General features: G+C 40.4%; 1 protein-coding gene across 1 annotated transcript; it reads right to left on the bottom strand.

The window, feature by feature from the left end:
• Positions 1 to 237: 237 nt before the first annotated feature.
• LOC142400179 (serine protease HTRA1A-like) lies at positions 238 to 27,617 on the bottom strand. The gene is made up of 9 exons (XM_075484869.1): positions 26,993 to 27,617; positions 19,819 to 19,918; positions 19,154 to 19,358; positions 3,983 to 4,177; positions 3,851 to 3,883; positions 3,617 to 3,731; positions 3,052 to 3,109; positions 2,786 to 2,881; positions 238 to 894 (listed from the first exon to the last, which is right to left on the bottom strand). The coding sequence occupies exons 1-9, from the start codon at positions 27,450 to 27,452 to the stop codon at positions 726 to 728; spliced, it is 1,431 nt and encodes a 476-aa protein (XP_075340984.1). The 5' UTR covers positions 27,453 to 27,617; the 3' UTR covers positions 238 to 725.
• Between the last annotated feature and the right edge of the window lie 69 nt (positions 27,618 to 27,686).

A 27,686-nucleotide genomic window follows, 5' to 3' on the forward strand; every position in this document is an offset into this window, starting at 1 on the left:
TTGCATGAACTCGGCACACACACAAAGAAAATATTGATACATCAGCCTCGCTGCAGTTCTGAAAGAGGGTGTGTTTTTGTTACCTCATTAGGTCTTTTCTGGTGTAAACACTGGTCTTATCGGAACCATAAGTCCTTATGGGGGCCAAAGATTTTGTGCGTCTGTACGTGTGTGTGAGAGAGAAAGAATAAAACTGAAAAAAAGAGATGGAAAGAAGATGAGAAATGTCAAAACAACTGTAGTTAAACCGTTTATTTTCTTCTCAGTATACATCACATAGTCAACAAAAACATTCTACAGTACTTGAAAAAAGGAGTTTAGAGAACAACAATTATACAGATAAGATTTTCTCACTTTGTCTCTTAGTTGCTTAAAATTGCAACCCGACTGAGGCCTGAATGAACAGAAGTCCTTTTTAAAAAGACAAAAAAAAAAGAGCAGATAAAACAATAATGAAATTATTAAGTTTGTGACCAAACAGTAGTAGCATTGATCAAAGCATTAAAGACTAAAAAAGGAGACACACAAAGAAAACAAAGTACAGCACTGCTTTTCTAAGCATCTGTACAGTCATTCTTTTCAAGGCAAAGCCAGAATTTTCCTGGGTGTGTGGTGCCACTGGGCCTCTGGCCACAGGGAGAGGGTTTATCAGTAGAAGCCCTCTCTCGTATAAGGTCCACTGGTGACAAGTTTAACCTAACTCCTGCAGTGGGATTTTTGGAGGATCAAGGGTCAATCTCCATGGGAACAACAGTGAGGATGGCATCCTCGTTGCCACGGCGCACTACTACTCTCAAGGTGTCATCTCTCTTGATGGCAGCACTGACGTCAGTCGCTGATGAAATCCTCTGGCCATTGATGGAGATGATGACATCATGGTCTTTGAGTCCACCACTGGAGAATAGAACAAGAAGAGATGATTTATTGACGCCTGGATGAATTGGAAGCACATGTTGCCTGGATAACGGCAAGAACTTTTTCCATTTCCAGGCCTGATTATCTCAGTTGAGTGATATGATTTTTTGGCAGTTTTAGCCTCTGGCGAAGTGTATTGGACTGAATTGCAATACTACCAATGGGGAGAGCATACTGTTGGCCAAAAGTTAATAAGTTTTGTTGTTTAATGTCATATCCCATCACTCTCTCTATCCTCATATTCTACCCTCAATGTAGAAATGACTGACAAGATTATAAATACCTTATATCTTAATCATTTAACAGTTTTTCCTAATTTATCATACATAAAAGAGAAACTGTACATATCTCTTTTCCACAAGAATTCATACTGTTCAGAAAGTATAAAACCTAGCATGGTCTCTGAACAGGTAGTTTGACAAAAATAATGTGTTCCTATATGAACACCATAAGATCTGTCATGCTCATATGAGGACACTGGGTCTCTGGAGGTTTTGAGCACCCTTTGCAGCAATGACAGCCTCAAGTCTTCATTGGAAATATCTCTTTCCTCCATCCTAACTAGTCTCGCTGACTCCGTCACAGTAAATATTTCCACAAAATTATGCCGAAAACATAAAAAGGCTTGAAAACCTTTTGTTGACAACACAGTGAGCTCTCTACTGCCATCGAATCCTGTGACGAGACCACAATCATTAATAAACTCATCTTGTAACAAGTATCAGTTATGTTTTTAAAGCCTAATAAGTATGTCCTTAGTGTGTTCTTATTCTCCAATTGTGGTCAGAAAATACAGAATACCCCGCTGACCCACACCGCTGCATGTACTTGAGTTCATTTTCAATTATTCCCCAACAGAAGCACTGTTTAGTCCAGTTTGAGAAAGAGTTTTAGGGAAATTAATTAACTTTTTTCATTAATCAAAGCATTTTATGGCTTATAACAATGTAGATCTAAATGATGAAATGAATGTATGCGGGGCAAAGTGCACTACAGAAAAACAAACCAGTAGATCTAAAATCTGCTTAATCTCAGTCACTTGTAAACACAGACCACCACACCTTCCCTTGCAAAAAGCCCCTTAACACATCTGCAGCCCAGTATTCCTGCTGCTGCAACACCCTCAGCACAGCAGATGGAAGGTTCTCAACAACAGGGTCAAGATTTCCAAAGACCATAAACCAACGCAACACAGTGCAAGATCAAAAGCACGAAAATGAAGCCTAGAAAATAACACAGAAAATAAAAGGAACCACAGAAATGTTGTTATTCAGAGAGCTGGGTGATTTAGGTAATCAGTAAACTCTGACGAGTCCTTGTAGAAGAAACTACTCCAGAGTGGGCTGTGTGAGCAGGCGCAGGAAAACCACAGCACAGCCAGTAACCTCCCTGCATGGGGTTTGAAGGAAATAGCTGACCTCAGCGTCTCCCGCGCCCCACTCTACTGGAGCTGCGGTGGGGGCGGATTTAAGCGGCTGTGATTGTGGGAGGAGGGGGATATTTTAGAGGGCCAGGCACTTCAGGCATGCTGCAAGCCATGAATTTACATACTAGTAGGACAGTTGTGTAGGAGGCTCTGCATGTGCGTGAACGCACACTTGACAGTTACACTACAGTAATAACACGAAGAGGGGAAATGAAATATACTCTCCATTTGCACTGAAAGTGGTAAGCAGGGGCTGCAGGGGGAGTGACGAGACTCTTGTGTGAATTAAGAGCACATGTGTCGTGTTCAAGGCCAAAGAAAATATCCCATAACTGAGAAAGAGTCAGAGTCGACTTAAATTTGCACCTCAAAATAATAAATTTACAGTAACGTTTCTACTGAGCAACTACTTTTTGAGTTATATGAGCACAGGGTCTTCCTTACATTGCAGCTGGTGTCTTTGCAATGACCTCCATAACATAAGCTCCCGAGGTGATGTCAGGGAAGTCACGGTGTCGAGTTTTCAGCTCTTTGGCCAGCCTAGTGGAAGTAAAATGGAGAGAGAATCTCGTGACTGATCACCGTTTTATCTTTCACAAAAAAAGAGACATAAATTCTGCGATTTCCTGATGTCTAAGCATAAGAAAAAAAAGTTTAATTTGATACACTGAAAGCACTGATGGCAAGGTGAATGAAAGTATGCAACTTACGCTGCAGTGAGAGTCATCATTCTCACACCAATGTACTTCTTCTTGGCATCTGTCCTCACTAAAAATGGGCAATACAGTAGGCAGAAGTCAGGCTACTTTAAACAGGATGTCACATCGTCATGTCTCCCTGTATAATTTTACATCATGCAGGACAATGTGCAAGCAAGACATCCAGTTCAGTCTCATAACAAAATATGCAATAGCTACGTTGGTCCACAGTCTAGTTCCGATTAGTTTTGTAACAAGTGTTGTAAAATTTGAGATTGTATGTTTTTTTCTCCGTACTGTTTTTGTTGTCCTGCATTAAACTCAAGTGCCAGTGACTTTATTTTTTTTAAGTCACTAAGTCTGCTTTAAGGAGGCTGGAGTCTGAAAATATGGTAAATACATTTCAAGACATTACAAAAAGATGAGCAAAAAAAAAAAAAAAAAAAATTAATTCTACATTCTTTTAAGAAGTATCCTGATGGGATCTTAGCCCAGCTTTGTTACCTTCTACACTTTGTCTTAGTGATTGATGAGAAGTAATGAAAACCTAATGTGATGCATTGCTAAGAGCTTATACCTCTGGACTGCCTGTCGTATGACTCGGCCAAAAACTGTCGGATCTTGTCTGAGGGAATGGCAAAGGAGATGCCGGCTGTCACTTTCAAAGTATTGATCCCAATCACCTCGCCATCCTATGACAACAAACCTCAGTTAATGTTGAGTGAGAAACTGAATGAATGGATTTGAACATGTCATGGGAATGTGAACATTTGGGTCTGTCTACCACCTGAATAATTAAAAAGAGGCTTACCAGATTTACCAGAGGCCCTCCAGAGTTGCCATACTGTGAACAAAAAGATAAACGACTTACTATCTGTGTTTATAAGAAAAAAAAAAAAGGCTACAAGATTGATATTGGTATAAAGCATTTACATATATTTACATTAATAATGGCATCGGTCTGAATGTAGTCCATGTCTGAGTTGCGAAGGCCCAGCTCTTTGCCTCCTCGCTGAGTAGTGCTGACGATTCCTGTAGTAACCGTATTCTGGAGGGAGAAGGGGCTGCCAATAGCGACTACAAACTCTCCTGGCCTCAGGTCTGATGAACGGCCCAACAACAGCACGGGGAGCTTGGTCTGCAAAAAGGGAAACACAGCAGGACAACACAGTCACATCACTGAGATTTTGGATTAAAATAATGAAAAGCCTTTAGCCATGACTTTACGGATGGAAGCTGGTCCACAACTATCTGAATCTTATAGATCAACTATTTACATTATATTTGGGAGATTTTCTCCCCTGACTTTCCATGCACATATTTATCGTGTATGACCAATTATGCTATAAAACTAATAACTTATGTCAGCCTTTCTGCTTTGCACATGCTAAGATGTTAAACAAAAAAAGCAAACCCTGCTAAACCCATTAAGGGTCAGCAGGGTGAAGTATGTTAGCATTCCAGCAGTAGCTTTCAATGTCCAGTCTCACAGACGTGCTAGATTTGCTACAGACTGCTTTCCTGGTACATTTGTTTAAGGGGAAAAAAAGAAAAGCTCCCTTAATATAAAAATGACTTTTACATTATAATCAAAAAGAGCGTGAAGAACCAGGACCATTATGAATATCTGATATGTATATTAACTTTTATTACAACCTAGAAACAGTCACTATTGTATAGGTAAGTGTTGATTTTGTGCCGTGGTTATATGTTAAAGGACACTGGCAATTTTTTTCAGAATCTATAATGATTTCTGTGATGGTGAACATTTGGCAGGAAACTCCATGAGCAGCTGCTTCTTTGTCCTTACAACAGACGAGACTTTTTTAATCCAAACATCACTGGACTCTTAATTGCAGTTTGTATATCCCCTATAATAAGACCGACATGTAAAGATGGTTCCATCAAATTAATGAATTTACATGGGCCACAGCAAGACGAGTACTTCAAAATTAAACTGTTTATTTTCTCAAGTATGAGCAAACAAACCAGAGTACCATGCAGAGCATGGTAGAATCTGATATGGAAATAATTTCATTTTGTTTCACATCATGAATGTTATTTATCTTGTTTCACAAGGAATTTCTATCCGAATACAGGTGAAGGAGTCTGTATGTGTGTGTTGTTTGCGATTCGTGATAAATGCTCTCACCATCCGTTTCATGCATGGTGATTGCATAGCTGGGGAACTAAATAAATTAGTTGTCAAGTTTGCAACTGACAAGCAAAGGTGTGCTGCAAAGGGGGCTCCACTTGATCAAAGCATGGCAACACGTGCTTTGATCAACAAGCTGCAGCTAAAAAAAAGGACTCCATGATAATCCTAAGCGTTGCTGTAATTTAAACAGTCAACAGAGTCGTGCTTTCTACTGTAAGCACAACAAACAGGAAATGTCTTACTAGAGCAGAACAACTGCAGGAGCTCGAGAAGCAAAAACTTCAATTCTCACACAGGCATATCATATCTGTAATATAAATACAGACAATACATTCTGTTAGTTATCAACCCTGTGAAAAAGTTAGTTCTTTACCGCTTTTTCTACAGTAAAGTAATTAAACCATAGGACATCTAATGCTCGGATTTGGCTTTTAAATTCTGTCTTAAACTGTTCCTACAGACTGTTTTAACCATCTTTTAACTGTTTCAGTCATTTACCTTTTTCATTTTCCTAGCAAAAACATATTTGACAGTGATAATCTTGCCTGGATACAACTCAAGTGAAGCTAAAAATACTGCTTTCCCAGGTCAGGGAAAGGTCTGCCACTGTAATCCATCTAATTTAAACATTCTGTGTTTCTCTGATGAGGCATTGGGTAACAAGGGTTTATTAATATAATTCCTATCAATACACTGCAGTGACATGGTAACCGATGGCATAAAATACTGAAATGTTAACAAGAAATTTTACAAATGCGTTTATCTTAGGTGAGCTTATAGACTCCTTTAACCAAAGCGACATGCAAGTAAGGGGCACACTGGGGGCAATGTGGGGTTCAGTGTTTTCCAAGGACAAGTTAACTGTGAAAGTTATGTTTCAAAATAGTGATCTTCCAACTGAAGAATTACTATTCTACCTCCAGAGCTACAGCCCTCCCCAAGTTGAAACAAGAGCCATGATTCAGTAGTATTGGAGGCCAAATGTAACAGGCACATTGTGAGCATGAACTCAACTAGTTTATTATTGTTTTCATTGCAGATGTAGGCTACTGTCCAAACTAAATACGGTAATAAAATAAAATAAAAAAAAACACAAAAGCAAAGATATTTCTTCCATATTTGTAGCAAGACAAGCTCTGAAGGAAAATCCAAAGTTCGTTGTTACTTCAACTGCAATCCCCCCCACAGAGATTTGTTGAGATAATGTGTTTTATGATTGAACAGTATGAAAATAATTACAGCTAACAACAAGTCTTCCAAACACAACCCACTCAGCGCTGCAGGACTGTGCTCCCATACAAAGAAAATGACTCCCTCAGCACTACAGGGAAAAGGGACATTGGTGCCAAACAACTGTAGTGAAAAGGCAAATAATCAAGATCAAAAGCTTATTTGTTGGATTGAAAGTGCAACCCAGCTAACAACCGATTCCTGATGGCCGAATGTGTGCCAATAGACCACAGATACTGGAAAACCGACTCCTATACGGTAAATAATGACTACCTTTACACTCTGGGCAGTGGAATACTTATTCATACATTTGCAGAGACAGTTTTCTTCTTTGAATGAAATCATCACTGCTGGGCCGCCAAAGTCAGAGTTAATAATGAGTCCGTACACAAGGACATTAAAACAACAAGAACCTGCATAACAGTTCCATTGTGTTTATTCATGTTATAAAAAGGAGCCAGAGGAGACTGCAAGGTAACTAAGACAGTAACAGAAGTGGATGCCCAAAGACAAGAGGAGCTTTATGAACTATACATACGCAGTCAATATCTCACAAACAGCAGGAAAATCCCTCATCATATTAGTCTCAGTCCAATCATGGCACCTTATTGCTTAGGCTTACTGGCATTTTTTACTGTAATCAAAAATGTCTGCAGATATTGACCAAAAATAAACTGATAAAAGACATCTGATTAATAAACTTGTGTAGATTCATTTGAAAACTGGATTTAGGAAAAATATTTTGTGTTAGTGTGCTAACCTCACTGTAAAATATCAAAATAACACTCAAGGTGAAGTTATTATTAGAAGATGACAAAGATAGCGATTGCCAGTAACTGAGGAAAATAACCTCTCAACCTTACCTCACATGCATGCACGCACACATGGACATAAATACAAACACGTACAGCTGACAGTATCCCAGGATGTTTGCCTGATTCCAGTGGGCTAGCTTTAACCCTGCACCAACACAAACTAGCTGAAGAACCATATGCATAAACCAGGAAATATACTTTGCAGACACCTGACGCAGGAGTAGCAGTCTGTATAATCACCCTGGTCCCCTTGTCCAGTCACACCCCATTCGAGATGAGAGTTTAACCAGATGGAGAGAGGAAGCAAGAGTAACACACACAGCTGAGAGAAAGAGGACGTCAGGTGGATGTGAGCCTGCCAAGACATTCAGGACTCTGCCACCATGATTACGACGAGAGTTAATGATACTGGTTGTGTCATGGCGACCGTTGCTACCTTGACTTAAGTCAATCTTAATGTGATCTGTGCTGAACAAATGTAAGCCATTTGCTGCTTATAGAGATCTCTGCCAAACAGACACCCACACAAAGTCACACTGCATTCAGAAAAATTGTGCACATCGAGTCCAAAATGCAGGGGTTGGCTGACAAGCAAACGGAGCCCAGGTGAGAAGGCAAAAACAAACACAGAACCTGCAGACACCTCAACATTTAAAAACAAAACTCGCCAGCTTACAGATCACTTAGTAATTCTTACTAGTCAGCAATCTGGAATGAGTTGTGGAAAATCATCCCGTCATGTGAGTCCGCCTCTCCTGACCACCCAAGTGACTCACGCTGCTATTTCAGACGAAGATTAAGACGCATTGGTGCTTTACTATAGCCGCACTTAAAGGAAAGAGGCTAAGCAAAAGAGGGGAACAACAAACACCACAAACCACAGGAGAGTCACACACACTTTTGTTTGATATCATGCTGATGCATGCAGCACATGAAGGCAGAAACCAACTCATGACTGAAAATATATTTGGGTTTTTTTTTTACCTCAAAAAGTGTCAATTTGAAAATATTTCCAAAATATACTGGATCCCTGCTGGGAGATTTTTGATCTTCAATCTGATGCGGTCAATGAGGATTGTCCAAAACAAGAACCATTCGGGTTTTGTTGGGCTGTTGCATTGCCTCACATTGATGATGGAGTAGATTATTCTTTCGTGTTACAAGGGAAGCGCCATCTCGTACATTTTTGAGAGATAAGAAAGAAAAATAATATCAGATTGAAGGACTAACCGGCTCTGTTTGAGAAGTGGTTTAAGGGGCATGAGCTGAGAACAATCCCAGATTTTTTTCCGTGTCTTCTGTTGCCGAGTTTTGATCCACACCTCTGCACACAGACAGATTTTCTAACGCCATGACGAAGGAACAATAAGACGGATAAGCTGGCAGACACACAACAGGCTGCTTTGAAAATAGCTCCAAAGTTGATGTAGAGAGATTCATCATTGTTTAATGTTACAGCCTTGGTCGTTTGGAGCCTCATTCAAAAGTCATTCCACTAACAACTGTTTTATGGCTAGACCAGGTGCAAATTTAACTCTATTTAAGCTTAGATGGACTGTGGCTAGACAGTTTTCTGAGGCATGCACGAACACACAGAAAGACGAAGAGGAGGAGGTCACTTGGGCATGAACCCTCTAACACTGAAGTCTGTAAATTAAAACCCACACACATGGCACTGCTTAGATATACAGCCAGACCACTTCCAAATACACACATTCAGACACTAAAACTTTGGTGGGGTCATGAACTGTATATAAGCTCAAGTGCAGTCGTTTAAACATCCCATTTCTTTCATTGAAAGGAACATACTTTATAAGCTCTTCCCTAAAAACTCATGAGTACAGTAAGGTATAGAGTTTTTACCGCTAAGGTCTGAACTTATACCCCTGAGGTTGTGTCAATGCAGATAAAAATGGGGCAGGATTCAGCATGCTCATGCAGAACATAACACTGAGTGAGAGGATCAGAAGATCGGGATGAGGGGTTGGAAAAAATATCTGTCTTCTGGCATGTATGGGACTCACATATGTCTGCATGTATGCCTGTTTGTACACGTTTGGTACGATTATAGAAAATGCTGACATGTAGGTGGATGTTCCAACTATGATTTGAGAAAATATTTTAGAGGTATGTGTTAATCAGTCACAGTCAACACAAAGTTTCCTGCACTAAACAATTCCTTGCTTTGAAGGTGTCCAAATCACCCTGGGTGAAACCATATCCTTGCTGACACCAGTACGGAAACCACTATGGGTTCCATATGCTGTCGAGAAGGTTTTCTGGTGTTTTTAAGAGCAAACATATGCCTGCGAGTTTCATGTGTGGATGTAGCTCAAGCCCAAGAGGACTGGAGGGCGTCTCACTTCTGGCCACAACACTTTGAACTGCGCAGATTACAATGATGAGATGACGTCTTTGATTTTTTTTTTCCAGGGAGACCTCAGACAGTATGAGAGGTTAATTTCTCTTTAACCTACTTTTTACTGACATGTTATTGTAAACGCTTATTGTTTAGGAGCTAGTGACCTCAGGAATGAGCCACTCTTATCCGGTGTGTGCCGGGATACACTTTAAGCTATGTGACCCCAACAGGATTACAGGTTTAGAAAATGGATGATCAAGTTCTCAGTCTCCAATGACAAAATATTACTTTTGTACGAGAAAACTGTTGCACGTAACTGTTTTCTTACATTAAAAGTCTAAAAGTTAAAGTCTGCATATCCTTGGGACCAAAGACAACTTTTTTATGGTTATGGATAGTAATTTATTGAGGTCAAGGTGTCTTTGTTGTAATTGGTATGACACTAAAAAGAAACTAGTCTTGGTCATGGTGAAAAGAAAGTGACATATGTTGTGGATTCTCCACATTTTTGAGGAATCATCTAAACCAGTCTAAGGGATAGGGTAAAGTTTACAGTCAAGAGGAGGAGGGTGAGATTAGACGTCTGTTGGGGTGGTTTGGGCATCTGGTCAGGATGACTTGTGGATGCCTCCCAGGAGAGGTGTTTTGGTAATGCTTCCCAGGGAGGCCTCTAAGCAGAACCAGTATTTACTAGAGAGATCATATCTCACCTCACTGCCCCCCATCCAGATAAGTAACAGAAAATCAGTGGATGAACATAGACCATTTGAAACAGGAGCCAAAACTTCATCTGATTTTTGAGAAACTTCCTTCTTATCGATACCGCTGCAGCCTTCACTTTATCATAAACACGCAAATATTAGCCAATGCTTAGGGAACACAAATTTGTGTTGGTCTCAAACCTAGTCGCACATGAATAAGTGCTTTACGGTCTGCACTGTGATTGCAGTAATAATCATGGCATAAAGTAAACCTAGAACTAACTAGACATTCCAGGATCCTAGGCTTTCCTGAACGTGTCGCACTTTTCTGAGGACTACGGAACCATCGTGGTGTACAGTTCAGTGAAGGAGTAAGTATAAAACACCAATTTCAACTCAATAAAATGATTGTGTATGTAATTCAAGTAAAGTCTACTTTTATTTTCATTTGTACAAGGTTTAAGATTTTGCCTCTAACAGAATGAGAGTGAGACATAGAGAGAGTAAAATGAAAAGTGATCGTCTCAAATAACTGTTGAATATCAACCATCTGATCACAACCATAGTTCATATAACTTTGCTTTCATGACTCAACCACATCTACAGTGATGTCATTGACTGGTAGGCCAGAACAGGTTTGGGTAATGTTGCAGTTTATCCAGCAGAGTTGGAAATTAGTTCTGGAAAAGCCAAAAAGTAGGTCAAGGCGGACTGCATAAAAACCCACCAGGGCAAACTGGTGTGCGAGTGTCTGCGCATGTCTGTGTCCATTTTCCCTGGCTCTTTTCCCAACTAACTGTGTCGTCAAGCATGGGAACCATTTTGGTTTTGGAATGAAGGAGAATGGATGGGTTATGAGGGGAGGAGGATGTGATTCATTTCCCCTCAGCCCCTGAAAAGAATGACACGTCGTGTCTTTCCACTGGCAGTGGAGCATCCGTGTCCCTGCAGTGAGTCACATGTGAACACACACACATTCTGATTTGAATAACTGATTGCATATTAGCATTTGCCTCGAACTACTGATCGTCTAGGGACCATAGATGAAACGGCATCTCCTACGGAAACATTTAGCCAGTGTTACTGATAAACAGACAGATAAATGCATGCACACATGGCTGCATTGAGGTACATTTCTCCTCCTTCCTCACTGCAAATAAACACAAACAGGCATACATATTCCAATAATAGCCCAGTCCAAACCAGCACCAGGCAAATTTCCCAGAGAGAATGGTTTAAAGACTGTTAATGGTAGGTGATGGGTAAAACAAATCGTGTCATTGTATCAGGGGACCATATGGGAAACAGGAAGCCCGTCATGCCACGGTACTTGTAAAGTTGATTTTAGCACAGGGGTAGAGATAATCACTCATTTATTATGTTGCTTCCAACAGTTGTAAGTAGGAATTAAGTCTTTTTGAGCTAAGTTCCCACTGCTTATTTCATTCTAATAACATATTCACTCTGACACAAATGGCAGATTTACAACTAAACATTTGCAGTAATTTCTTAAACAGTGTGCCTTTGATTTCTGATGGAAGTAGACTCTCATATAGTTTGTATATGCCCGTTTGCCAACACATTTCATAAACGCCAAGGCTCGATTTATGATACCATGTTGAAGCATGTCTGATGCAAGAAGTCGGTTTCATTCTCCAGCCTTGACTCACAGAGATAAGCAAAGTGAGCACAATCTATTACTGCATTATCCACATGGTGGAGGCAGATTATTAATCCACGGAAACCAAACTTCCGTTGTCCATTACACTAAGTAGGCCTAATCCACATACAATAAATTGTCTTGACTTTTAAAAAAAAAAAAAAAAATTATTGGCAAAGTCCAGTTCATGGAAGCATAAAAAAAAATATCTTTGATTTTTTCCATCAACCTAACAAACATCTTCAAAATACACCTTCAAAAAGGTTGCATTCTTGTCCACTAATAAGAGTGTGCATTTGAAAAGAATAAAAGCTTAGTCTTGTACAGGCTAGTTGCATTTTTTTGGACTCTGCTGTAGGGATAAATAATTCTACACTGATATCAATCTAAAATAAAACGGACTGGATACTTAAAAGAAAAAAATGGGTCGGAACATGTTAGATTTATGATTTCCTTTTAGAGAAAAGGCTTTGATGAATGCATGCATTTGGCTCAAGTAACACTTTTAACACAGTTAGCTAGTGTGTAACCTTTGCTAAGATTTGTGAGCAACACAGTGGGCTTAAATCCTATGAAAATCAGATAAAGTCATTTTATGTCTTTATTTTGGGTTTGTTAGGAAGGCCTGTCGACATCTGCTGCTCCTTTTCCATTTCCTTGGTTTTTGTATTATTGTCTTGGTAAGGAAAAAAACATTAACCACTCACTGGTGTTCACATACAGGCCCTTCTAAAACTATTGGAACAGCAAGGCCAGTTCCTTCATTTTTGCTGTACAGTGAAGACATTTTGGCTCATCCAAAGAAAAATATAACACAACATAAATAAAGGAATTTGTCTTGCTGTGCCAATAAATTTGAAGTGTTCAGTGCCAAAGTATGCCAACATCGTCATTCAAAGCAAAAATATGTACAGAATCCAATCAAAAGGATAAGAACTATCATCTTGGACGCACAGATAAGGAGGGCATTTAACAAGATTACTTTTAGGACTTCTGTTTAATTGGTTTTGAAAGCTTTCATGATGCCAAGTCTCTAATAAACATTCAATTTCACTAAGAAACCAGACTGATCCATTTGTGGCGGCCATATTTTAAAAAGTGCCATCTGACTTTAAAGAGCTGGCTTTCTAACTCGATTTCATACCTCATCAGGCTCCACATTCCAAAGCAACCTGTTCACAACACTAATAATTATCCAACATATTTGATTTAGTGCAGTACAGCATGGAGTAAAAGTGAGTAAAAACATCCTGAAGCAGCAGGGTGAACAAAACCCAGCTGATCTCAGCTGCACAGCTGTAACGGTATTTATAAGCACCCAACCCCACTGTTAATGACTGCACAGGTCAGGCCACTGATTGAAATTATATGGAAAATTCCTTGCACTGCAATTTATTTGTCTTGTGAAGTCATTCCAAGTCTCCAAGTTGGTGTAGGTCAAAGTCAGTAAGAGAAAAAGATCCCTCCAAGTCAGCTGTTTATCAAATCAGAGAGAATCCTTCCAGGTAAACATGAACACACCCAACATCAAAAATGAGAGGACTGAATCTCAGAATTCTGTCTTTATCGTGCTGCTGCCACAATACACACTGCTCTCGTTAGCCTTTTAGCTTACGCAGCCCTCCAAACACATGGATCCACTTTCCAGGCCTTGACCACATCGTCATCTCTTTCTGTGTCCGTCTTGCTTTCTCTTGCCCCCACCCCTCTATATTCTCTACACAGGAACAAGTGAGTGCAGCACTTTTTCCCCCCCTTCCTTTTCCCTCTGAAGTTCCAGCTGCTGTAGACAGACTAATGTGTTCCCCAGAGTTGAGGGTTTAGACCACAGCCCCAGGAACGGACTGGGCCTTGCAACCAATAAACTCCAGTTTCATTTAGAAAGGGAAAGAGATGGAAGAGAGGAGCAAGGCATTCCAGTAAGGGAAAAACTAAACTTTCTCACTCATAAACAATTGTGCCATTGTACAATTTTATTGATTATCTCTGGCTGCAGCTTGAGTACTGACGCCGACAGCAATCAGCTTTGTTTTTAACTGAAAGAACAGAGGCTAGAGTAGCGAGTGGAGAGAAATGGCAAATGGGAATGACTTGAGAATGGAAGACGAAAGAGACCTATTAAGAGCCAGATATGGTCATTTTGATAGCAAATGGTCCAAGTAATGCTTGAGGACACAGTTTTCAATTATAACTAAAGCTCCCATATGAAAAGTTAAAGACAAAAACAGAAACATAAATCAGATAAATTGGTCTAAGCCAAGGCTGACTTTATAATGTCCTGGTTTTCATTAATCATTTGGCCTCTAACATCCTTACAGTTAAAACTCCTCACAACTACTTTGACCACCAATAAAACCTTTAAAAAAAAACAAAAAAAAAAACAAAGAAAGATTTAAATTTATAATTAAGAGAAGCTTCCAATAGAGAATGTTTGATTACTTTTTCTTTTATACCAAAAGTACTAAGTCTAATTTACAACTTTCTATCTTAAACAGTGTTGACTAAATGTATACTGTATTAGGCTGAAATTGTATTTTGCTTGTATATCCGTGCATAGTCACATTCAATTCAATGCCTGCATACATAAAAAATGACCTCCAACAATCTTCTGCTCAGCACTTTTTCTTAACCTAGTTGGAAAATGTCATGAGGTTCAAGTAAGATGGAAGAAGACAGTCATAAGGAGTTTGGAAAAGATAACATGAATCTAATCACTAAACTATGATGTGGGCCCACAGTAGTGTAACTAAACATGTTTTTTTTTGTTTGTTTTTTTAAAAAGACAGTAGTCAGAGCGCTCTCAGTCTGGAGAATCAGAGGGTTCCCTGACGGACGAGCTAAAGATGAGAGCTCCTCAGAAAAGACCCATTAAACAGCTCAAAACTAAAACATTTCAGTTTGAGTGAACGCTACATGGAGTAAAAAATCCTCAAAAAAGCTCTTGCTCAACCCGTCATGAAATCTTTTAGGCTGAAAAATTCACACTTCTAGTGGCCCCGTTACCTTTAGCTTTAGCTCAGCCATCAGGAAACCATCTGCTTCTCCAGACTAAGAGCCCTGTGACTGCTGTCTACTACAGACACAGGCGCTTCATAAATCTATCTCACAAAAATACATAAAAAAGAAAAAAAGTTTAATACTGCACCTAATTCATTCTTATCAGATTGTTTCACTGCGGCTTTTTAAAACAAGATATTATATAAATCTTACTTTATTACCAAGGTTGGAAATGAAAAAAAGTAAAGAAAAAGCCCCTAAAGTTAAAAATACAGTTGTCACAGGCCGCTAACATTCACCTTATTGCGCTGATATTACTTACGTGGATCCCAGTTCATGCAAGTATATGAAAAGGATTTAGTGTTGTTTAAAAGCTGCAGCCACAAAGAATTGTAGGATGAGATTATCCTCTTTCCTTTCATACAGGACGATCCAGCGTTGCTGATACAAAAGGAATTCATACGAGTCGCAGTGAAGCTCCTTTTTAGAGAATTTTAATCCCCTTCATTCAGTTAGGAAAACACACTATTCAGTGGACCGACCATCACCATGTATTTACTCCAACATCAACTTCCAGCATTTCTGTTAGAGTAATGTCTACTTCAAACCACGGTTGGAAGTACACAAAGAAACACTGGTATGGAAACCGTGTCACAACTAGTATTTGGACATTTAATTGCAGAGCAACGCAGACAGAGGCATAAATTCTCCCAATGGGATAAAGTTGTATAGGCCACTGCGTAGGCTCTGTGTCTATATACTGTAACTGAAACGCATGAATCAAGATTTTCAAGATTTGTTCCGCCACCACGTTTCCTACCTGACAATTTGGATTTTGTGGCTATGTCTGCCTCCCCAAGTATGAAATACTCCCACGGCTGATGTGTCACAGCACAAACACTTTGTGCCCATATCAGAGACAGTAGCGACTGACCAAGGAAGAGAAAAAAAAAAAAAGAAAAAAAAAAAAAAAAGCAGTATTTGACACCGAAGAACCAGCTGGTATGCGTACTATACTTAAAGTCTAAATAATCTCTTATTCTGGAGATCTTGACCAAGATGTGATTTTCTGCTGCATATTCAATTCAATTCAATAATACTTTATTTATCCCAGAGGGAAATTAAATGTTGATGTAGCTCAATTAAATCAAGGAGTTATTATAGATGCTGATGGCTGTGGGCAGGAAAGATTTCCTGTAGCGGTTCTTTTTGCATTCAAACTGAAGAAGCCTTTGACTGAAGAGACTCTGTTTTCTGATAACAGTCTCATGGAGAGGATGTTCAGGGTTGTCCATAATTCTCTTGATTTTATGCAAAATCCTTCTTTGCATTATTGTCTCCAGAGGTTCCACAGTCGTCCCCAGAACAGAACCAGCCTTCCTTATCAGGTTGTTGAGTCTTTTTAGGTCCCTGGTTCTGATGCTGCTGCCCCAACAGATGACGCAAGAGGAAATGACGCTCTCAACAACAGACTTGTAGAAGATCTGAGGTTTTGCTATGATATGATGGTTTGCTAAAATGTCAGAACTTGTGCTTAATTAATGACATTAAGTACGTCTCATCCAAGTTAAACTGAGTTTATTTTATTGGTCCTGGAAACTGTTTGACTCAGGAGGATAACATGATGCAGATATTAGCTTCAGAACAACTTTTGGAGAACATTTTTCAAAGTTCAACTACAACTTCTGGTAAGTTAACAGCTTCAGGGGGAAAATGCAGTCTTGTATCACTAAAGGATTTATAGCCTGACTTGGACTTGCCCTCAGAAACTCCATCTTTTATTCTGACATTATTCTGTCATCTACCCCATCAATGAACAGTGCTTGAAGGAGTAATACACAGCTATTCCTCTTCAGGTACTGAAGTTAACAACCTTGTAGGAATAACATTGGATGACTACACTTATCCTTTAAAATGTTAATACCAAATTAGCCTGCCTGCCCTCTCATTATAACTCACTCCTGCTCTAAGTTTCTCATGTATTAACTCTGCCTAGTTCCAATTATCACACAGATCCTTAACTCCCAACACATTTATGGAAATGCCACTTCCATCTAAATGTAGCCTTTCCACAGTGGCCACAGGTCGTTTGGGGCTTCATCATAGTATCATGATTTAGGTTACCAGCTCAGACGTCATACTATGACTAACTTTCTTTAATAAAAATAATGAAACTGTTGATGATGGACATGTTATCTAAAAGCATGGCTTGAGGTACCATGCAAAGAAATGCTTCAAATACATTTTTTGGTGGAATCCAGGAAAATATTTCAACATACATTTTATAAACAAAGACCTCTCCGTGATTAAGTGTACATAATGACTGCCCATGACAAACAGCTATTTTTTAACTACTGAATCATAAAATGTCAGTCGCTCGCAAATGTGCACCGCCTGCACACACTGAGTGTTGCTGATAAACCGGAAAGCCCCCGGAATGAAGACTAGCCTGTCATCAAGGGACGGAACAGCTTTTACCAAAGGATGAACAAACACAAAGCATCTGTCACCGCTCTTTTCTGCACCCTCTGCTCACATTGTTGGCCGAACAAAACCAGAATGCTTCGTCCTCTTTCCGAATCGGAAGTCTTTGTAAAACACCTTGTGTTGCAGTCATGACCATCTTTTCAGCTGTGTCACCCAGCCATGAGAGCGAGCTCCATAATGCTCTCAGCTCTGCTACGTCACGCCGTTAATAGGCCCTGGCTCTCTGCCACACTTTGCCTCACATAAATGGCTATGATTAACATGCAACTTGGATCCCACTTGTTCAGTAGACAGACAAGCAAAGACAGACAGAGATGTGCGAGAAAATGTGACAAACAGATGTACTGTGGAGAAGAGTGTTTTTCTTTAAATACAAAGACTTTTTTTACTCGTCTCCGTAAATTTTCTCGGGAGAGGAGTTGTGTCATGTCTATAAGATGTTTTTGCAGCTTGTGTCTGAACACAGACAGGATCTGGACTTTCTGCCAGCCAGCTGTCTTTTAAAAGCCCATCTGGTTGCACCTGCAGTCTCACTTTAAGTCTCTGTTGCACTTTCATGCCAAACTTCAATCCCCCGAACATTCAATTTTGCAGCACCGGATTAGCTGGTGTTTTAGCAGAAGTGGTGAGTTGATCTGTTTTTATCTTCTTGTGCTGCAAGCCTTTAGTAAATGTTTTCATTCCAACTGTCTCTTAAATGTCGGCAAACCAAACTTGTGTGCAACTTTGCCAGCATGTACTGTTCTTACCCTGGGGCCAAGGCAATTATTAGCTCATAGAGGCTGACAAACTGTTATTTTGTCAATATAGGTCATTTTTTGCAAAGGTTTCCACTTGACCTGCTCCTTGAGTTTGCGACTCAACACGCCTAAATGTAATTATTTGGGTCTGAAGCAAGAAACAAAAGACAGCATAGAGATAAATGGACAGTTCAAATGAAAAAGGAGAAAATGCAGCCTGCCTTTGATTAAGCAGATCACATTTTACTGGCGCTTTAAAACTGCAGGGACTGGAGTCAATTATTATTTTTGTCTTTTTAAATAGTGTCACATTTTTTGAACAGTACCGTTCTAGCCAAGAATTAGATGATGTTAGACGATCAGTTTCACTCTCCAGTCTACATTTTAAAGTTAAATTAAGCAACTCTTTTCACGGTTTAAACACAGCTTTTAAACCTTCTTCACAGGGTTTTGTTTTTTTAGTTTAAATCAACACATCCACACAACCGTACAGGATGGTTTTGCATAAAATAATCTAATGGATCAGTTTGCTTCTACAGTCCTCATACATGTGTGTGCATACACTGGCCCAAAGCCCCAAAACCTCTAAAACGCAGCAAAACGAGAAGAAAAATGGAAAATTCAGGGAAAGGGTTGAGTCACTGCAGAGAAATACACCACTACGCACTTCTCGTGCAATTACTTTTGTATAGGGTCATTAGGGGGCCCTGTGCTGGGTCTTATAGTTTCGCCAGCATTAGGGAAGACAAAACAGCACTTGATCACACAGCAAAGAAGACATGGCCACATTGTGGTAAAAAAAATAAATCTTTTTTTCTAATGCGACAGACAAAGGGATTTCTGAGATGTTCACCAACAAAAATAAAAGCGAACAAAATTCATGGGTTTTCAAGCTTAGTCATCAACATTTTACTCTCAAGCAATAAGAACATCAAACCGGCCTCTGTGTAGCACTTTGACTAACCGGCGCATCAATCTTGATGAGAGCGATGTCCGACTTCTCGTCCACATCTTTGATTTTGGCATCGTAGGAGGCGCCGCTCTTTAGCTCCACTTTCACCCTGTGTTTATTGGCCACAACGTGGGCATTGGTCACAATCTGGCCGTCCTCTGACACAACAAAACCAGAACCACTGGCCACAGCCACCTCCCGCTTGGAATAAGTCATCCTGTGGAGGGACAGAGGAGGATAGTGAGAGGAAGAAATGGCAAATTCCCTTTCAATGAGACTCCTCTTGTGGAAAACTAACCAATGCATTGAATCAGAAGACTTGGTTACAAAGTTAACAGCATAGTAGTATTTGAAGATGTTTTATGAACATGAGATAAATATATCAATAAAATGGTTGGAACTCAGAGAGCTGCAGACTATAAAAGCAATGTTGACAGACAGAGCACAGGCGACATTGATGGAAAAAATGAAGGTGTCATGAAACGACAAGAGCAAAGATGAGAAAGTTAAAAGGCTGGTGAAAAGATGAAAGACAAGTTGAAAGACTAAGGAGATCTACCAACTGCAGCAGTCTGGTAAAGTGCACAGGTGGGCCGTAAAATCTTCTGTGTTTGAGTCTGCAACCCATCCCCACACAGAGACACACACAGACAAGCAGGTGCATGGGTTGTACGTACTTGCGGAAAAGTTCAATGTGAACCACAGATGGAGCAATTTTCTCCACCACGTCGGCGATGAAGTTGTACTTGTGCCTCGGACTGTCTGGATCGTCCTGAGCTGGAAATACACCACAGTCACACACACACGATGTCAGACTAGTAAAAACAAACAAAAGATGCACTGAAATACTGAATGATGTCAGGACTGTGTGGGAATAGAAAAAAAACTGACAAACTCCCCTTTTTCATAACAAACTGGGGAAATGAAAAGATGACATTTCATCTGTGGTTCAGACAGTTTAGGTCAGCTTCTGCGCACGTGGTCATTTGCAAACTCTGGCCATAAACATTACAAATGAATACCTAACACTGACCTTATCTTACCCTGCAGTTGGAAGTTTACACAGACTGTAAGTTCTTAATACCACTCACATTTACACAAACACCCACTGCATGAATACGGAGGGCCAAATTAACTGAATCACCCATCTAGGACTGGCAAGTTAGTATATGTTGACTGATCTACCTGATATTTAAGTCCTACTCAGATCAAGGTTCAAACACAGCTTTGAATCGAAAATCTTCAGACCTTTCCCTCCGTGTTTTTCCATCTTCCCATTCGTAAACCCTTACTTTGCCACGTAGCTCGAACCATTTTATCCCACAAGAACAATTTTCAGTCATTACTTTCTCTTGGAAAGTAAGCTTTGCAAGAGTTAAAGGCGCCCATAAGCCCGAGGACATCTTTAATTGCACTTACGGGTTGGGGTATGGGGAGACTTTCCACTTGAGGTGAAGTTAAGCTAACACAAGCATGGAATGAGAATCATCTTGCCATAAGGAACACCACTAAATTATACAGTATGAAAACATTTGTCAACCCACAGGGGGGAAATTCTGGCTTCATATGATCACCAGATTGCACTCAACTGTCAGACACCTAATTTAATGACAATCCACGCGACAGTTGTTCAGATGTTTCATTAAAAAGGCACAAATGTTAGTCTCAATGTAGCACCAAAGAGGAAGCATGAGGTCATTAACATCATTAAGATACATCCTCTGTATCTGTGTCTCTCAAAGAGTTCTCTGAACTAAACCTCGTAGAAATATTTCAGTTCTAAAAATACTTTGCTCTTAAACAAACAGACCCACTTCTTTCCTTTTTAACTTGCAACTTAAAGTATCAGATTATATAAATGCCACACAACTTTCTCACCACAGTATGAAAGAAAAGTAATGGAAACGCTGCAGTCATTTTCCTCCAGGCGAGCTTCACACCCGCGAGGTTTGTGGTCGTTTGATAGGATTACTGCTGGTGAGACAATGCCCAGTATCCAGAACCTGTGTTGTTTCTGGATCAGCCATACAGCCTCCCAGTCCCTATCATTTCACCATGTTATGATGAGCGAGGCCTCCCTGCACACATATTTGAATTTACTACCGGAGATAAACTGCTACACCAATGCAAAGACAGTGGGCCAATTCCTGAACATCACTGATGTGAGGAGAGACAGAGTGGGGATGTAATCCATTTGGATGATTGTCCCAAGTATTCAGTGATCGAATTGTTCACTCTGCTGAAATTCTGCCATACTGATAATATGAAGACATGTAACTGTTGACACCGTAATAAAGCAAAGAGCTAATTTTCACCACTGCTTGTTCACATTTTTAAATAACAGGGCAAGACAACAGTTTATACCTCAGACAGCTTGAATATATATTGGAATTGCTTCTTACCAATGTTACAAAGCAAACCGCTCACAGTCATAACTTCAGTACACTGTACATCTGAACTGTGAAGCATTCAGCCCAATTCACTTCAGAAGCTAAAGTTTGACATCTCAATGTATAAACTGAAGCCACATATCTAGTTGGTCACATTTGCGACTGGAAACTTCGTCAGTCACCATCGCAAAGTGTGATTGTAACAGTGAAGCTCGACTGGATCAGAGGTGGGACAAATCAGGAGAAAGGCTCAGATGTGATTCATGGTTGGGATACATTTCCTATCCAAGGCAACATGGCAAACCTTTTATTCTAGACTGGATTATATTGAATTAAGTTTGATTATAACTGGGCTTGAACTGAATTTGCTTACTTTTTTGTAAAGTGCCCAGTGGCGACTTCTGTTGTGACCTGAGATTGGCTCCAGACACCCACCAAACTGGTGACAGTTGTTTCATCCAACTGGCTAACACAACAGTTAAAATGAGTACAATAAAGCTGGATGGATCAAAGTTAGGATCTTTGGAAACAAGTGATGTACATGCGATACACACATGTAAATGGGAATGATTAGCTTTGGGTTGTTGTGACCTTATAAAGATTTCCCCCATACGGAAGGCATATTGAGAAGTATGGTGACTCCTAATAAAAGAGCCAAATAAAGTTAAGCGTCCGTTACAACCAGATGCCTGAAATATATTTCTGGCATCAGTTCAATTATCAAATACATGGAATCCATTCAAGCATTAGGAAAAAAAACAAAACTTTTTTCTTGCCGTGTCTTTCTAAACACACATACACACAAAGCCTCACTATCCTCGCCATCTCATATACCCATTACCCCTCCCAGCTCCACATATTACCACAGGGGTCCCGGCTCAAGATCTCAACTTGTTTTCTTCCCCAGTTTTCCCATACATAGCTCTCACCGTTTTATTGGTGCCTGCAGACTGAAGCAGCTTTTTTCTTCCTCAAAAACATCCTGAATATTCGAGGGAAAAGTAGAATAGAGTAAGCTACTGAGACTTACGCTGAGCTTTAAGAATAATTGAAAGCACAGGAACAGTTATGGGTATACTATCGTAAAGTAAATTCCAGTGGGTTTTTACCACTTTACTGACTCAAGATAACCAATTGTGATGATGCTCAAAAATACTAATTTGGGTTTTTCTAGTGTTTTAAATACAGTGAAACAACAGTAGCATTTCCCAGTACAAACACTTCCAAAAACTCACACCGATTCAAGAAAACATGGGGAGTGTTTTTTGCCGCATGTCGAACCAAATCTTAAACCAGATCACATTTTGTAGTCTAAATTATGGATGTGAATTAAAGATACAAAAGATATGACAACAGATATAAAACTGGAAGCAAAGAGAACGAGTTTCAGTCCCAGTTTTAACACTGCTGCCTGGTGCTCCGTGTTGTGTATTTTCTCGTTTCTAAATTATGGCCATCATTTCTTATTTTGCTTTGAAAATGTCTCATTTCTAATATCTACACTTCCTGTCTCTGTGATTAACCGCCTCGCCCTAATTGGTTCCACCTGTACCTTATTACACTACCTCCATTTTGGGTTTACGTAGTAGTGAAGTTATTTATTTTTTAAAAAAATGACATCTTATGCTGATTTCCCAACACTTTTCCTTGACCTCAATGGAAAATGTAAAAGGGAAAAAAAAATAAAAAAATCTATCAATCAGCCACCTGTTTTATCCTGCAGAGAGTTTACAGGGAGGCTGGAACCTCTTCCAGCTGGCACAGAGTGAAGAGCAGGGTACGGCCCAGACAAACTCCCACAAGCTGAGGCTTGTCATGATGACCAAATTAGAATCACGATTTAACCCAACATGTCTCAGTGACACATGCAAACAAGCAGCAGGTACAACCAACCGCACCACCATGCTGCCCCACATGGGAAACGTGAAGGGAAATTCATTAGGACAATGGAAAATACAGCCGCAGATGTTGACGTAGTGAAGCTGCAAATATGGACAAACGCACGGAATGACTTAAATATCAAGAAGCTGAAGAAAAAAAAATAAATCACAATGAAAAATGTCAATCACAAGATATTGAGAACAGGATTAATGATCATAAGACAAATAATCATCAACTTCTACTGCTGCACTGTCATGCTTTGGTGTCAATCCTGTTCCAATCTTGCTATTGAAAAATACATTTAAAATGAAAAAGAATTCACATTTGGTTTCCTTGAGGGAATTGTGGGATGGCTTCATCTGCTTTACTTTCACAAGAATGGCACAGTGTTTCCCAGGCTGCCACTTTGATAGCATCCATCCATTTTCTATACAGGCTTAATGGTGTTCAGGGTACAGGGAAGGGGGCTGGAGCCAGTCCAAGGCACCATCAGATGGTCTTGATCCATCCCTCATTTCTTTATGTTTTTCTTTTTAAGAAGCCAGACTTTCTTGTAATCTTTTTAGGTGGTCTTGAGAAACCATTCTCTAGGCTTTCTAAAGTTTTTCTTTGGACATCGACTTCTTTTTCACAAATTTTCAGTCCAGACCTTGTACCTGACCATTTTCAGAGAATTCCTTTTTTATTATCTTCCCCCCTGCCACCTTACACTGGTCCCCGAATCATTCTCTAGGTCTTGAGGCACTTTGTCACCAGCAGCCTGTCGCATAAGCATAATTAATTCCCATAACTAAAGCTGCATCTCCAAGAAAATGACAAAAAAAAAATGCATACTTGTATGCATATATATTTCTACAGCTTACAAATTGTTTTATTCTATTTTTTTCTGATGCCTCTGCCAGATGTATCGATCAGCCACCTGTGTGCCCAACCTTGTCTGAAGTAGATGGTGGTTTAATTCCACCTGTCCCATGTTTATTCAGGCTCTTGAATTATTTGTCTGGCCCACATTGGGAATTATTGATTTAATAACCTTAAAGCTGTTTATAAAAATTCTGAAGCTCAAGTTTTCAAGCAACATGACAAAGTTTGGTGAGATTTATTGCGTTTTGACCTTTGCTATCATAAGACAAACAAGAGCAGCGGGAGACAATGAGACGTAATGTGGTCATGTGAGGTTTGAAAGAAGACGTAAAAAGAGAATACTTTCACACAGCAAACAGAATTCGATGAGATGAACAAGAGTTTAAGTTGGAAGGTTGTTAAGGTAAGGAGCTGCAGCATTTGTGGTCGAGGAAAAAGAGCAGGAGGATTACAGGCATCGAGAACAGGAAAGCAAATAGATGAGGAAAACAGGCAAACAGGAGCAGAGACAGACTGATAGAAAGACACAGTGAAAAGGCAGACACATGTACGAAAAATGATGCTTTAAAATTCTGCGTGGCTGAGACAAGTTCATGAAGAATGTGCACATCCAGCAGATCTCACCAGCCAGAGTCACTGAGTGCATTCTGCAACATCAGCTAGAGATGGAATTAAGAGTGGTACAGGCCTGGCAGTTCCAAACCGTTTTGGTTTCAGCTGGTTTAAAGTCTCAAATTATTACAAAAGTACTGCACACATCATCTCCCTGCTCTTAAGCATTGTGGAAGTCTAGTAGATGTGCAACTCTCTTGGTTAAATTCTCCTACCATCAACAGAAACTTTCATTGTTTTTTTTTTTTTTTTTTAAAAACAGCATTTCTTACAAACTGTGTCATTTTTAACTCACGGGATCCAAAACCCAAATGTCACAGCAGTATTGTGATTTAGTTTTTGTTGCTAAAGCAAACCACTTGTTTAATCAACGTCTTTGCTGTCCAGACACAAAATGAGATCATACAACTGTGCTTGCATATGTTTTCTTAACGTGGGGCCAGGTTGCAGGGTGGTGTAGTGTCCTCAGAGGGGGTTGAGTTTCTTTCTGCTGTCAACTCCTGCAATTCTTAATGTGCAGCCTTGATCAAAACTCATGATCAACGCTGACAAAAAACAAACAAACAAAAAACCCCACTAGAAGCAATACACAGGAACAGTCTGGACAGAGATGCATCTAAAGTACCAGCTGAAATATGACTCATTTTATTGCAGCTCAGGAAATTTTCACTGGGTGTCTTGGAAAAAAAATCAGTAGCACTCACCACAGTCTGCTTCAGACATGGTTAGCTGGGAAAGACTTAACCATTTAAGTTACGAACATGACCGAGAAACAAATGTGGCGATACGGTCTGCTCCAGCACGGTTTTACAGGTAAACTTTTCCCAAGGATATGGGCTGCTAATGTTGCGTTTTCTTCTGTGTCTGCTCGTTTCAAACGGTCGTCAACAGGGGTGGATATGTGGCTATGAGGCTTTGAATTGGAGCCAGAAATTCCTCCATGTGACTGTCAAGTGCGATTTATGAGTGACAAGAGAAACGCAGAGACGGAGGGAGCGAAAAAGAAGGGAGAGGAAGCAGTTGGGGGAAATACAGTAAGTTTCCAAGCTCTGAGCTGGGTTAAAGGGGTTTGAGGCAACAGGTGTCGAAGCTGTTCATTTAGAAGATTTCAAACGCACATGTGGTGCCCACTTCCAAACATCATATGTGAAATATGTGCACCCCAAAATCTGGGGAAATGATACAATATCTGATATCATGATTTAAGATATACACACATACCACGTTGATGATGATGAATGACTCACTTGTGAAACTGTACAGAGTGTTTATATTCTCAGTTGGGCTGTGCAGTTTAAAAGCAGCAAGTGAAGAATGACATCAGTTTATAGCAGAGCTACTCTGATTAGGGTTTATCAAATAACACTGTGACAAAGCCCAGGTCCTCAAACTCTCACGCATATCAATCATCATAATTATCAAATCAATAAACACCAATCTACATGGTATTGGCTGCAGAAATTAAAGTCTGTTCCAGCTAATGCACGCTGCCCTGCACTATAAAATAAGCAAACAGATTATGGTCACGTGACTGCTGGTTGTGCATGCCAGAGCTAATCCCAAAGCTCACATCAAGCTTTACATCAGGGGGGCAACTCATGACTTCATTCGGCCTGGCAAGAAAAAACAAAACAAAAAAAAAACACCAGCCCTCTGATCAGGGCTCATTGTAATGCAGGAAAAAGATAGAAGCCCACTTGAATGGTGGCTCTTGTTGTCAAAGACACATGACGATTGTGTGCCACTGAATGCAGCTTTAATCTGAAACATCTGTGTGAACTTCAGGCTACAAAAGTCCTGCGAGGACTGAGGAGTCGGGCTCTAAAAGGATGTTGAGAGGTGAGGTTAAATATAAGACATCTAATTGGAGCCAAAATCTTTGTGTTGGACATCCAGATTTCTCATGCAAAATGACAGATTCATCACAGTTTTTCCCCCAACAGAAAGTATTCAAAATACACATCATTTGCAGAACACTCGGAATCAACCAGTATCAATACACCAGTGAAACTATTCTCACTGCCTACCATCTCTAAACAAAGTCTCAGTTAGTCTCGGGGTTTCATTTATCCTGTTGTCTTGGTCAGAACAACCTGAGCGTTACCTTTCCCGCAGGCTCCCCGCTGAATGAAAAGAACAGGTGGCTGCTGCAGCTTCTGCGCCCGCCTGCTCACCCTCTTCAACTCGCAGATATTCCGGTAGGACACCCCGTCGCTGCCACAAACCGGGTCGGTGGATTTGCACACGCAGATCCCACTCTTGCTTCTCCTCCTCACCGTCACAGTGTACGCCACCCCGCCGGAGACCGAGCACTCCAGCCCCTCTCCGCACACCGGGTCACCGAGCTTCCCGCTGCCGCCGCAGGCTTCCCCCTCGGCCGACGCGCACACCTGGCAGCAGTGGCAGGCGTCGAGGGTTTGTCCCGCCGGGCAGTCCGGCGGTAGCCGGGGACACATCGACTTGTCACACCGAGAAGGACATCCGACAACATACCGGCTGGAGGTTTGCGCATCTGCCGGCAACGACGCGAAGGCAACGATTACGCACAACAGTGACCAAAACATTTTTTTAAAAAACAAAAACGGGCTTTAAAAACTAGCGAACATGAAGTTTAAAAGAGTTCCAAAAGTTCGGTCTCTACTTTCGGTGGTATGGGATGAGAGAGCACAGTGCGGCGGGGGGAGTCATTTCAGCTGGAGAGGCATTTAACAGAACCTCTGCGCAGCCAATTACACGACTCTACGTTTTCTGCTGGCACCGCATCAAGCAGACATCTCTGGACTTTAGGGACGAGCCTG

This window comes from Odontesthes bonariensis, chromosome 2 (genome assembly GCF_027942865.1).
Source record: "Odontesthes bonariensis isolate fOdoBon6 chromosome 2, fOdoBon6.hap1, whole genome shotgun sequence".
NCBI classification, from domain to species: domain Eukaryota; kingdom Metazoa; phylum Chordata; class Actinopteri; order Atheriniformes; family Atherinopsidae; genus Odontesthes; species Odontesthes bonariensis.

What these genes read in the sequence shown, in the direction of transcription:
- LOC142400179 (XM_075484869.1), bottom strand. Translation starts at nt 27,452, where the DNA reads ATGTTTTGGTCACTGTTGTGCGTAATCGTTGCCTTCGCGTCGTTGCCG. An exon ending in CACATTGAACTTTTCCGCAA is followed by an intron (nt 19,359 to 19,818) that starts GTACGTACAACC and finishes GTCCCTCCACAG; the next exon opens with GATGACTTATTCCAAGCGGG. An exon ending in ATACGACAGGCAGTCCAGAG is followed by an intron (nt 3,110 to 3,616) that starts GTATAAGCTCTT and finishes GCCCATTTTTAG; the next exon opens with TGAGGACAGATGCCAAGAAG.